At 44.3% G+C, this 13954-nt stretch overlaps 1 protein-coding gene across 1 annotated transcript; it reads left to right on the plus strand.

Moving 5' to 3' along the window:
* Positions 1-707: 707 nt before the first annotated feature.
* LOC103770701 (endoplasmic reticulum mannosyl-oligosaccharide 1,2-alpha-mannosidase-like) lies at positions 708-12335 on the plus strand (the record flags this gene model as incomplete). The annotated part of the gene is made up of 11 exons (XM_008937975.1): positions 708-901; positions 1464-1578; positions 1719-1827; positions 2473-2609; positions 3598-3758; positions 5172-5281; positions 6513-6698; positions 8575-8723; positions 9299-9487; positions 10610-10800; positions 12215-12335. Coding segments are annotated over exons 1-11 (1662 nt in total), but the record flags the coding sequence as incomplete, so codon positions are not given.
* Positions 12336-13954: the final 1619 nt, after the last annotated feature.

Consider the following 13954-nt stretch of genomic DNA (forward strand, 5'->3'; position numbering starts at 1 on the left):
GAAGGCCTTTGTGGCGTGCGGGCTGGCTGAGGGTGCTCTGAGAGGGACCTTAATGTGTGTGACGGCAGCGGGGAGCATCGTGTGTGTTCCACAGGAATCCTGCTCTCTGCTCCTGGACATCTGGGGGGCCAGCACTGCGCTTTGGGCAGGGGAGGAGCAGGGGTCGAGGTTTGGTCTTGGTGCCTTTCGCCCCTGTTTTAGGGCTGGAAGGGAGAGCCCTGTCCTCTGCCCGAGGAGAGGAAAGGGAGTGGTTCTGCCTTCTGGGGGAAGGCTGAATGTGAGGAGAGGGGTCTCCAGAGAGCTGTGTGGCAGGAGCCTTCGAGCCTGCTTGGTGGGCTGGCAGCTTCACTGGGGGTGGGAGGCCTGGGCTGGAGAGGCAGGGTGGGAAAGTGTGAGTCAAAGGGACCCTTGTTGCAGCTGGGGGATGAGGTACAGCCACCTAGAGAGGCTTGCAGGGGGTCAGATGAAGCACATGAAGAGCTTGTTTTGGGGGACAGTATGGCAGCTTCTCTCTACTAACAATTCAGGAAACGTGGGAATAGCACAGAAGATGTTTCCATGTTCCTCTTACCCTTGTTCTTTGTCACCAGAAAAAGTAAGGTGGCTGTGAATGTGTTCTTGTGCCTCATCCCTGCCCAGCCCGGGATAACTGCGGTCAGTGCCTCTCTCCCCACCGTGCTCTGAGGGAACCCAGGGCGGCTGGGGGGATGGCGTTTGTTGTTCAGGTGGAGCTGGCAGTGGAGGAGTGGCCTGGGCAGCCCGCAGCCTGTGCGGGGCAGGGTGGCCGGGGGCCTGGAGCGCCGGCAGGGCAGAGGAGAGCAGGGAAGGGGCGCTGTGGAGCCCCGCAGCTCGTTGGCAGTTCTTCGCTGAAACGTGTCCAGCTCCTGGTTGTTCCTGGAGGGTGAGGAGCACGGGAAGAGCTGCGAGTGGCTGCAGGAAACTGTAGCTGGTTCCCAAGGGTGGCCTTGCCGCTGAAGCGCCCTCTCTGCATGCCAGAACCAGCAATGGAAGCAAAGTGCTGCTCTGGTGAATCCTGGTGGGACTGTTAGAAAACTGACAAAACGATCATTTAGCAGCTCACGTTTAACTCCAGCTGCTTTCTCCCTAAATGGAGGATACTTCCCTCAGGCTAACGTAGGGTTCACTCCCTGCCTTTCAGGGATTTTGTTGTTTATGCTTCAGTTTTAGAGTCACTTTTTTTCCCCAGAACCAAACTTGAAGACACGGGGTTTGAGTGGTGCTGTTGTTTCCCCTCGTTCTGGTGCTGCCGTGGGCTGGTGACTGTGGTGGCAGGAGCTGTGCTGGGGGGCAGCTCCACGGACACTCCTCAGAGGCAGGCGGGGCCTTTGCTTCCCCAGTCACGGGTGCTTGGCTTGTTTTGAGCCGTTCATCGTCCTCGCAGTAACGTTGGTAGTTTTGCTGCTACTTGTTCCTGTTTCTCCTTCTGCACGTGTGTCCTGCAGTGCCCCCCAGCCAGCAGGGAGCTGGAAGAAGCTGCTGGCTTGTTGCCCAGGTGACCCCTGGGCAGATGTGTGGGTCAGACAGCAAGAGTTGTGCCGGGAGTCGGCGCCGGTGGATGTCTGCCGCTGGAAATGGGGGCTACAGTGAAACCTACTTGTTTTGTGTTTCTTGCTCTGGACGAACTGATAAGAGTTTACTTTTGACTGAGCTGGCTTTTGATTTCGTGCTGAGTGATGTTCTTCTTGTCTCTCCTGAAGAAATGGAAGCAGCTGTCCCGGCTCCAGCGCAGTGTCATCCTCTTCCTCTTCGCCTTCTTGGCAGTCTGTGGAGTCATTTCATACACAAGCATGGGAGAACCCTGGAAAAGTATGTTCTGTAGAGCTCAGAATTACTGGAATGTGGTATATTTAAGATGTTGTAGTTCTTACAACGAGCTTTAGTTTTTATTGACAATGAGTTTAATGGTGTATCCATTAAAGTGCAGTTATGAGATTTTTTTGTGATGTTTCAGTGACTTGTTTCTGCTTAATCAAATATTTTTTCATAGGCTGTTTCACTGTTTGTCTTGATGAGAGCAGCATTTTGGTTTAGTTGATTAAGATTTGGAGGCTGTGAGGGTTTTTTAAAAATTATCTTAATATGTAGATATTGGCAATCCAGACCTAAACATCAGAGTAAGATGATCTGTTGGTTTTGATTATCCAGCAGATATTCCAGGTTTTTCTACAATACAAAGGCACAATTACCTTTGATGTTGACTTACTGCATGTAAGCATGAGAAGCTAAAATAATAGCAATTAAAAAAAAAAGCATGTGCCTTTTAGCAGCCTCCTGGTATATTAGGGAGAGCATTAATACTGAAAGGTGCCTTGTGTCTAACAAGTAGTGTGTGTTTGTCAGTGTTTTGTGAGTGGAAGCACTTTGAGGAGGTGGGTGCAGCATTACTGGTACATGTCTCCAGCTGGAGGCTGCACTGTCGATTCCTTGTGCTGAGCAGTGTCCTGTGTCTAGGTCTAACAAACAAGTCACTGGATGATCAGAGAGCAGAACCAGAAATCCCTGGATTAAAGCTGGCTAATCCAGCTGTTCTGCCAGCACCCCAGAAAGCAGATGCCAACCCTGGAGACTACCCAGAGCTTTCACCACAGGTACTATGAGAAGAATTGAGTTTTATAGAGCTACCAGAGAGTCAGTGAAAGCTGCAAGCAGTGCTGGGTTCCAGAGGAGCTGTGACCTGCAGTTAGTCTGCTCTGGGTGGAACGCTCTCCTCTGAGGAGGGCCTTTGCTGTGGCATTGCTTGGCTTTACCTTTTCATTTCAGTGCTCAGCATACTGTTTCCTCATCCCTGTGGTACCCGGGGGTGCCAGGACGTGGGTCACAGTGACCCCTTGCTGGAGGGTGCAGTGTCCTGCTGTGATGGGTGTGTGTGGGGTGGGATGCTCTGGGTGTCAGCCTTGCTGCTGCAGGGAGCCCCAGCAGAGCCCTGGCTGGAGACACGGCACACTGAGCTGCAACAGTGCTGCTGGTGGGGTGGAGAACAGCAGCCACCTGAACAGATGTCTGTGGGTTTTGAAGGGTTAAGTTTGTGGGGGATGAGATGGGGGAAAACCCAGGAGCTGACTGTGGGTTAGTGGGATACTGGCTACTGAGGTGCTCCCTCATGAATTTCAAGATTTCCAGTTAATATCAAATCTTACACTGAATCTTTCCCTCGTCGTGCACAAGTGTGCATGTGTTCCTGCACAGTCATCCTTGGTATTGACTAATATGAGCATTGTGTAAGCTTTTTTTTTTGGCATGCTTTTTGCTAATTCTAATAAAAATTTACTGTGCCTGGTAAAACAGAATCAGTTATTGTTACAGTCCTCTGGTAGTGCCTTGTGTTAAGTTAACGTCTGGTAGCAGTAGAGGTAGTTTAAAAGTAATTTATCAGTGTAAATTTAAGAAATGGATAATTTTGGAGAAGTTTAAGGACCTTCAGCCTACCTTCCATCCAGGACAGAACGTGCATGCTGGTGCAGTACCAAAATGAGATTTGTCTGAACTTACCTTTAACCTCAGGATGCTGTTGATTTGTGGTTTGGAGTTTTACCACCTCTGCCACATACCAAGGGCTCTTGTTCTCTGTTTCCTCAGAAGCCACCCAAGGCTCCCCCCCTTCGGCGCGGCCCCTCCAGCCTCCAGGTCAGGGCTCCGCGGCGGGACGTGCGCCTCAGGGCCCGCCAGGAGAGCAGCAGGGCTGCAGGAGAGCCAGTCCAGCCTGAGAAAGAGGAGAAAACTGAGAAATCTGTCATCAGGTAGGAACCCTTCCAGCAAGGCACAGCGCTGCCTGTCTCACCCCTGCCACGATCTGTTGGGTGCTGCAGTGAAACTACACATTTTTTTTCTTGGCTGTGTCCCAGGTTGAATTCTTTCCCTGCATATTTATTTTTTCCTCATCTCTGGTCTCACAGCTGTTGATATTTTTCGGCTGATTTATTTAATTTTGATGAATGTGCAGCTTTTCTGCTTCTACTGTTTGCATCACAGAGCTGCAGAGGAGTTGGAGCCCTGCAGGGCTGCCTGTGTTTCTAATACACTCACAGGCTCTAACACTCAGGAGAATTTTAGGTGTCTGTAGGTTTCTGCTGTTCCTTTTGTAGCAAATATTGATACACTCGTGTGGATACAATAATACTGCCACAAGTGTCTTGGACCTGGGTCTGACTTGGAAAAGGATACTTGATGTTTGTGTCCTTCACAGCACTGGCACAGCTGAGCTGTTCATAGCCTCAGAACTGTGCCTGCATCAGCATTTTGGCTGTTGGTATTATCTGAAATGTCTCAGGATGACTTGAAGTGTTTTATTCCTGTGCTTCCATTTATGCTATAACTCACTGGGTTAAATGAGTGGTTAGAGGAAAACAGGAGAGCAATGAAAGCAGAATGAAGGCGAGTACAAATTTAAAGAATGAAAGTAAGAAATTAAATGATGGGATTTATTTAAGTCCTGAGGTACACTGACTCTAAACAACAGGAACTTGACATGTCCTGTGAACCTGATTCCCATAGGAGATGTGTCATGAACTGAAAGACAACACACTGAACAACAGTAACATGTTAACCAAAATGGTCAAGGTTGACTGATCTGTTACAAGCTTGGCTTGACCTGGAAGTCCCTCCTGAAAGAGCTCTCCTTCAGGAGGTTCTTAATGAAAACCTGTAAAAGCTGATTTATGCATCTGGGGTGGCACAGGAGTCTTGTGAACCCTCGGGAGTAAAGGAAGGACTCTGAGTAGCTGTCCCTTTGTGCTTGTTCATGGCTTTCTGATGACTGTGATTTGGTACTATTAAATGTTAGTGGCCCCTATGATCAGTTCAGAAGGGGTAGGTAAGAAAATAGTTCTCATGGTGTTTTAATCACCATTAAAATCACCATTCTCAGGTGTTTTAATTCATCTTAGAAGTTCTTTATTAAATTTCATTGCCAAGATATTTAATGAAATTCCAAGACACTGTAAGACAAGTTTCTTAATCCAGTAAAATTTCTTTGAAAATTGTTTCTTTGAGTAGAAAAATTACCTGGTGGACAGCATAGTTATTTGATCCTTGAATACAGAATCCAGCTCCTGTTTTATCAAAGAAAAATTAAATGCAGAGATAAGTCTAATTCACTGACGTGACTTTCTGTGATCAAATTAAGCCTTCATTGTAATCCTTTTTATTTGCAGCTGGAGAGGAGCAGTGATAGAACCTGACCAGAGCACTGAACCTCCATCTAGTAAAATAAAGGAGCCAGAAAAACCTTCATCTGTGGAAGCTGAAGACCAGAAAGAACCAGGTAGATACAGTTAATGATACTTTAGTTTCTGTTCACTTTTCTGGTTGAAGTTGTGCAATTCTTCTATGCACACATCAATTCTACTTATTTATTTTAATTCAAGGAAACAGAAAGTGTAAGAAAGGTTATTTACCTAGTACATCCAAGCCTTTCAGGGTCCTATTCCACTGTGGCAGCCTTCACACGTGTTAGCCTTCAGAATCTGAAAATAAATTTTAGTGGCAAATCTTTGAGCTGTAGCCTCTGGGAGGAGGTAAAGGTTCCATCTTTTGCCCAGGAGAGGACAAGCTGAAGAGAGAAGGCTTGAAAGGGACAGCTTCCTTTTTCAGCAGTGGCTTCCCTTTTGTTCTGCAGATACAGGCACAGTGATTTCCTCCCCAAATTAAACAGCCCTTTTTAAGGCTCACCAGAAGGCTGCAGGAGCTGGTTTTGCAGCTGCTGTCCTTGTGGAGTGAAGAACCTGTTCTGCTCTCTGGGCTCAAAGGCCAAAGTTCTGATATGATAAACGTGGCATATTACAATGTGTGTTTGGCTTTTGCTAGCTGAATATACACAGGGTTGGTTCTGCTGCTTGGTGTTCCTCACTCTAGAAAGCCTTGTTTATAATTTTGCAAAATTTCAGCTGACAGGGTTGTTGAAATTTTTCATGTTGAATGAAATCAACTTGATAGCAAATAACGAGCAAAAATTTCACTGGAAAAAGACAGAGCTTTGCCAAGGTGGAAATGTAAATGTTCTTCCTTTTTATATTAAATGTAGAGTTCAAGAGAAATAATTCTATTTTAAATAAAAAAAATTGGCAGAAACCAATGAATCAGACAGAGATGAAGGAAGAAATGGTGTGTGGTAAGTTAGCCGAGGGCTGGCTGTTGTTAAGCATCTCTTCAGCCGCTGAATTACGGCTGATTTAAGCAACCTTAATTCTGGTATTTCCTGACTTTCAGGTCTTTGAGCTTTAGTGATACCTATCTAACAACCAGGCGTGTGATTATTTGCATGTTTTATTTGCAGAAGTGACTTTTTTTGCCAGTGAGAGATCTCTTGTTTCTAGCTGGCCAGATTACTGACCGGAAACACTGACTTGTTACCCTGCAGCGGGAAGACTAATCTAAGGATGGTTTTTCCTTTACACTGATGGTTTAGCTTGGGAAAAGTTTATCTTGAGTGGGGTGCAGCACAGTGGTGCCTGGTGTGGGTGCAGGCTGAGCCAGGTGCTGTTGCCCCCTTGCAGTGCCCGTGACCGAGCGGCAGCTGGCTGTGGTGGAAGCGTTCCGCCACGCCTGGCGGGGCTACAGGGACTTCGCCTGGGGCCACGACGAGCTGAAGCCTCTCTCCAAGTCCTACAGCGAGTGGTTTGGACTTGGGCTGACCTTAGTTGATGCCTTGGACACCATGTGGATTTTAGGCTTAAAAGAAGGTAATTTTTATCCTCTTTTTCCCTCTCTGAAGTAGTTCCTCGTTTTCAGGCAGGAGATTTCAGAGTTCTTTGAGGGGACTGTTCATGATGTGTGGGCAATAAGTTTAGTTTTCCTGTGAGGGTGAAAACTAAACATGAAAAAAAACCCCAACTATGTTAAAGGACACCATTCTTCTTGGAATGGAACTTTTAGCAAAAAAAAAAGTATTCTGCTGTTTCATGTAACAGTGGATATATCTGCTAGAAATTGAGGAATCTGTTAATAAGCCTGGTGATGTTTTGTTCCTGTGCTGAAACCCTGGCGTGTTCAGTACCTCCTTCTGAACTGCTCTGCTGTCTGCATTTATTCAGTTCTTCTGGAAGTGACTTTGAGAAAAAAATTTTGAACATATTTTAAAAACGTACCCAAAAATTCTGCAGTTCTGTTGCAAAAAAACCTTCCTTAATCATTATTTTGTGGTGCGGGGTTTTTTTAGTGGTATTTAAAAAAAATCATGGGACTGTGTCTGTTTAACCTTGATAAAAGTCCACAAAGGTGGCTATCTACCAATCATGCAATTTTTTGGTATCAAGATAGGAAGAACAGAGCTGCTAGTAAGGGTATGGTAAACAGTGAAAGTCCTTCAAGGTTCTCTTCTACCTTTTTAAAATTTGTGTGAAATATTAAATAAAATGAAAGCTCCATATTGTGTCTGCAGCTTGAGGCCTGGGCAGGCTATCTGGAAGTTCCATCAAGTTGACAGTGTGCTGCTTTTTTTTTCTTCATAAAAAACTGTCAGCTGCATAGAGCTTTTAAAATAAATTATTAGTAATTTGGATGTGTTGAAAATGAGTCCTTGGTGAAGGCTTCTTCATATTTCATAGCAGTTCTTCTGCTGATTGCCTTAGGAAGCTCCTGGGGTTTCTTCTGAATAAAAAATGCTGTATAAATGTAAGTTTTGTTGGAGGTTGTCAGTCTGTCCTAAGAGGACCTTGCCTTTCTCTTGTGCTGCCAGACAGTGCTAACATCTGGCAGTGAGATGTCTGTGGTCCTCAGTCAGCCCAAAATCCAGTGCTTAGCCAAAATCAAGGATGTTTTTTTCACATGAGGACACAGAGGCATCATTTTGCTGTGGAGTTACTCTGTGGGACACGTTCCATTTCTGTGAAAGCAGTGGTGGTTCTGTGCCTGCTGACAGGCAGGGGTTTCTGGAAGGTGTGGGGGAGCTGGAGGTGGCTCCTGCTAACTCACATGCACCACGGGGTCAGACTCTGCAGAAGCAGTCACTGAGCCATGCTGCTGATAGGCTGAGCAGTGAATCCAAAACGTTTTGGGGTTTTTTACATTACTTTTTGATTCAGAAGTGTGATAAGCTCTTCCTGGAGAAAAAACTGCAGGTCGTTGGGATTTTGTGGGTTAAGTGCTGAAGCTGCAGGCAGGTTCCTCAGGTGGTTGCCAGGCTAAAGGTGTTAATGGCTGTTAACTGAAAATGTTGGCTGTTATCTTGGTAGGTGACACCTTTGGTTTAAAAAAAGTTAATAAAAGGCAGCTCTGTGGAAATTAAACTGTCTGACAAGTGGATGGACTTAAAAAGATTTCAGTTTCTGGACCATTTTAACAAAGAATTCCTCAATTTCTTTTTTTTTTTAAAGACTATTAGGAATTTTTTATTTTGCTGGATATTTGTCTGTATGTATCTGTTGTGTATGCTATATAAGATTTAAGCCAATATTAGTCTCTTAGCATGTGCTTTTCATTTTAGTGCTCCACCTAAATTTATGACCCTTGTAGGCAGATCTAGGTAACAGTCATAGATTTATGGAGTACCAATGTCTCTGGTCTGGGTGTTGGAACATGCCAGAAGTTTTTAACTGAACTACATCTTATACTTTGCAGAGTTTGAGGAAGCAAGAAAATGGGTAGCAAACGATTTGGTATTTGATAAAAATGTGGATGTGAACCTGTTTGAGAGTACTATTCGTATCCTGGGGGGCTTGCTGAGCACCTACCATCTCTCTGGAGACAGCCTCTTCCTGGAGAAAGCTGTGAGTGACTGCTTTGACAGATCACCTGAATGATGTGTTCTGTATTGGACAGAGTTGGGGGAAGATTGATCAGAGAGTTAAATGGTGCTGGGTTTTAACAGCTTCATATTTCAAGTGGTGGGAAAGTAATTTACCATTAATCTTTTATGCCTGCACTTCTTTTTCCTCTCTGGGTAACCTCAGAGCATGCTGGTCTTTTACCAGGTATTCCTATATGCCTGTTCTGCTGATGAAGAGCTGACCATAACAAAGAGGAACTAAATGTCTGGCAAGGCATAACAGTTGCCTTTTGCCACCACGTCTTTAGATGAGCCTAGGTGCAGTCAGTGCCTTCAGAGTGACATCAGGGTTGCAGACAAAGGCAGCATGCAAACCAGGAGCAAGGCAGGAGCTCTGTAGTCGTTGCTGTGAATAAATCCATCACCCTTTTGAGCTCTCGGCTTTCTTGCACTCTGGAAAACTAAGCCACTATTCTCTCTTTTTCTGCCTGCTTCCTGAAAGAGGATATAAAGGCTGTGAGGGTATATTTATTTTTCCTTTTGTCTGTCTGTCCTGTGCTCGTGGCTTTCCTTCAGAAAGACCTGGGGCAGAGGCTGCTGCCGGCGTTCCGGACGCCCTCCAAGGTGCCCTACTCGGACGTGAACCTGGGCCGGGGCACGGCGCACCCCCCGCGCTGGACCTCCGACAGCACCGTGGCCGAGGTCACCAGCATCCAGCTGGAGTTCAGGGAGCTCTCCCGCCTCACGGGGGACCAGAGCTTCCAGGTACAGACCCACCAGCCCACTTTCTCCCTTGCCTCCTCTCACCATGGTACCTGTGCTCTCCCTGCTCTCCAGGCGGTGCTGGATGGGTTGTGAAACTCCAGCTGAGGGGAGAAACAATTCCAGTCATTTTCTTAAAGACCTGGAACAAATGAAGAATAATTTAATATATGATATAACATATTATATTAATCATATATAACTATTATATTAATTTATATAAGTAATAATTATAATATAATTATATACTATATTATTAATACACTGTATGAATAATTGAAATATTTTTCTCGCTCAGAATTAATATAATCTATGAATAATTGTAATAAATGAATAATTATTTTTCTCTCTCAGAAACAGCTTTTTGACTTAAAGAAAAAACCAACAGCAAAACCTCTCCACAGCAAACACAAACCAAACGCCACCCCAACCCCCACCCCAGTTTTTTGTCACTGACTCTTTTTGTTTGAGATGAGGCTGTCAGATTTTGAAGCAGCATTAAGCTCGGCAGGGGACTGTGACTTAATGTTGGTAGAATTCTGTGTGCAGTTTCTTGATGCCATTGCCCTGAACAAAATGCAGAGAACAAAACCTTGGTGTTGCCATGCAAGGAATCAAAATGTGACTTCCTAGAGAAGGGTCTGACAGCAGGTCACAGTGTAAAGAAAAGTTAGTTGAAATAAAGTGTAATAAAGAGTATTTTCCACCCTTCTTTTTGCTTGATGTTACCTGTTTTATTGTACTGTATGCAGAGCCCAGACTTTGAAGAGTGCAGTTGTTTAAGGAAGTGTTAGCTATTGGATGAAGTTGTTATTTTAGCTGGACTTTTACTTTGCAGATAGGAGTAAATCACATCACAGTCCCATGCCTGGCTTTTGAGTGAGCTTATGTGAAGGAGAGGAGATGGCTGTAATGATTTCAGTGTACTTAAATGTACCCAGAACATCACGTTTTGAGAGTCAGGAGGTTTGCAGTCCTGTATTTAATATACTGCATGAGCTGACCTTGATGTCCCTGTGATGCTAATTTGAGAAAGAATAGTTATCAATAGAATGTTTGCCAGCCTGAATTTACTAGCCACAGTTCAGTGCATTTCTCATATGTCTGCTGTTCCCTTTGTTTCAGAAAGCTGTGGATGAGGTGATGAGGCATGTCCACACCCTCTCAGGGAAGAACGACGGCCTGGTGCCCATGTTCATAAACACCAACAGTGGGCAGTTCACCCACCTGGGTGTCTACACTCTGGGAGCCAGAGCTGACAGCTACTACGAGTACCTGCTCAAGCAGTGGATTCAGGGGGGGAAAAAGGAGAATGAGTAAGTTCTGTCCATTTCTCACATCCATGAGAGTTGTGCCAGCTGTGGAATTTTCTGTTGCAGTTTGCTGCTCAAAAAATCATGTACCTGCTCAATGGTCTAGTGAAAATATCTGTTTTTAAAAGGAGGTTAAGCAAGCAAGAGGGAGCTGTGGTAACTGGATGTAAAAACAGCATGGGAGTTAGGCTTAGTCTCAAAACTCCTCAGAAAATGTTTCTTCCTCAGCACATCAGATGTGAGGAGTGTTAGAGACAGAAGAGAATGAAGTCTTTGCAGTAGTTACAGAGCTTAATTAGATGCTTCTGAAATACTGATGATACTTCCCCAGCAATGTTTGTGTTTTCTCTGGGTTTGTTAGGGAAAGGTGAATCCTACAAGATTGTTGAGGTGGGTGATTTAGTCCATAAGGAATAACTTTACTTAGAAATGAGACTGAAGTTTAATGTTTGTGTAAAATTTGCTTTAGGTCTCTTATGTTTCTCTTATATGCACTGGATGAGTGGAAGAGAATGTTTGCAAGGAGCAGAGGAATAGGAGGTGTTGGAAAGGATTCCTCCAAAACAGAAAAAAAATTAAGCATTTTTTTCCTGCTTATAAGCTAATTGTGTTGGACTTGGTCCTGTGGAGAGGTTTAATAGGTACAAAGTGACAGGGTGCCTCTCTAGGGCATTTCTTAGTATCAGAGCAGACACATCTCTACAAAGAAAGGTGGTATCAGAAAGTTGCTTTTTCAGAGTGATACCTCACTGTGAACCAAGAACCAGGGTCTCTGTGGCCACAAACAGTGGCATCTTGGGAGCCTCAGAATGATGACTCCAGACTGTGTCTTCCAGATATGTGCTTTGAAACAAGGGAAATTCCAGGTTAATAGTGTGAAACAATGTTTCACAGTGAGAGTGGTAAAACAATTTAAAAGCTTGCTCAAAGTCCTTGGATCTCATTTTTTGGTGGAGAGACTACTACATCTTTGGATGGAGATACTGGAAAATTGCTCAGATAAGCCCTCAGGCAACCTGATCTAACCAAATCTGCTTCAGAGCAGAGCATTACAGTACAGACCTCCAAGAGGTCCTTAGTTGCCTAGATTTTCTGTGATTTCAGTTACTGTAATTTTAAGGATTCCTGAAATAAAATCTGGTTACTCTTAGTAACAACAGAGTTGGGGGTATGTTTTCTTTAGTACTTAAATCTGAGTTGACTTGACAAGTAAACTGAATATTGCTCCATGGTAGTGATAACTAACGACCAGGTGATGGTAACTTTGAGGGTTTTTTTGGTTGGTTTTCACATTTGCTTAAATATTGTTCTTTAGACTGAAATAGGTCTCCAGAAGAATTGTATAGAACATCATCTATGATTAAATATATCCTTATTGCATGTGTGTGAGCCAACAGGGAATGATTTTACTTTACAGACTCTTGGAAGACTATATGAGAGCCATAGAAGGAGTGAAAAAGCATCTTCTCCAGAGATCACAACCCAAGAAACTCACTTTTGTAGGAGAGCTTGCTCATGGCCACTTCAGTGCCAAGATGGTAAGAAGTACAACTGCATTTAAAAGAGCAACAACAAAAGCAAACAGAACCACCACCAAAATAAAAAAGAAAGCACACAGACAGGCCAATGCAAAGCTTCTGTGCTGTCTTTCCTCCTTCCTCCCTCCAAAGAAAAAAAATCCAAACCAGGTAAAAAAAAAAGAGAAAAAGCCCAAACTGTCAGTGTGGTGGCAGCACTGGGCAGCTGGAGACACGAGTGCCCTGTGCAGAGCAGGGGCCTTCTCTGTGAGTTACTCCAGTGAGGCCAGTTATCTTCCCTTAAGACTGAACATTTTGGTGCTGGAGTCAAATATTCCTTCTTTTTTTTTTTTTTTCAGTTTTGGTCATGAAATTGCAGTGGCTGAAACTGTTGAGGCAGTGCCTATTTTATGTCTTATTTATTTTCCATGAGTCAAAAATATGTGGATACTTGCACATCTTACTTCTCAGATTTACCTTCAAAAGAAGCAAGTGATCAGTGAAAAAAAAATCTGATCATTTTGGAGGGTTCTGTCCATTCATGACATTTGTTCCTTTCCTACATGTAGGGTTCTTGTAAAACATTGTTCTGTTTTCTGTAGTGAAAACTGATTGATCGTAACTCCTTGTTTTTAATTTGTACATCCATACTCTTTAAAAAAAAATGCATTTTAAGGTCTTTCAGTTAAAATCTCATGCAAGTGCAGGGACTGGATGTGTGTGTAGCATTTTCTTTAAGCTGAGTGGTGTATTATTAATGTATGTGTAGCCCTGGACATACTTGTTCAGTACCTACAGTGAGCTTCAGTGAATTCTTTGATGTGTTTGGTTTCTTGCTGTAGTGTTTTTGAGCTGTTCAGTTCTGTTTTTCACCACGTGCTGCTTACATCTGAACTCCCAGAGTCTCCCCAAACCTGCTGTGAGACCAGAGCCTGGATTTGGGGTCGAGGATGCTCCTGTCCCAATATACAACAGAACTGAATTCAGCCAGAGAGATCTGGCTTAGGTTTGTGCCTGTGTCAGTACACCTGCTTCTGTCCCAGGGAGTCAGAGTTTTGATATCTAATCAGTTACTGGGTGAAAGGCTTGACAGGTATCTTACTGTGGCCAAGTGGAATAGTGGGGGATGTTCATCTCCTGTGCCTCCACCACCCTCAAGCAGCTCCTTTAGGACCAGACAAAGCTTTTAGAGGTCCATAGAGGTGCTCCTGGTGCACCAGAGTGTTCTTCCTGTGGTTTTGGGGGAGGAGACCTGAGCTTTCATTCTGAATGAGAAGAATGATTTGAAATTCCATATGTGAGATGAGTCTGTGGTTCTTACGGTCACAACACCAGCACATCAGCCCCTGGAGGAGACAACCAGTCTTGTATTGCAAATTGAATTTTGCTGGAGATCAGTTTGGGGCATTTTATACAACCTGTTTTCTGATGTGTTCTTCAGCTGACTGTGATGGTTGAGCTTTCTTGGAAAGTTAACTACATTAATCTTGATTGTTTACGAGTGATGCACAGTTCTTAAAGTAGCACCACTCCTCTTGTCCTGGGAAGAAGTGGTGAGCTGTAGCAAGGGAAGGCTGGGAAAGAAATGTCCCTGCAGGTCTTCCATTGCTGCTGCTTTGTCTGGGGAAGGCAAGCAGGAA

Source organism: Merops nubicus, unplaced genomic scaffold (genome assembly GCF_000691845.1).
Source record: "Merops nubicus isolate BGI_N331 unplaced genomic scaffold, ASM69184v1 scaffold25443, whole genome shotgun sequence".
NCBI classification, from domain to species: Eukaryota; Metazoa; Chordata; class Aves; order Coraciiformes; family Meropidae; genus Merops; species Merops nubicus.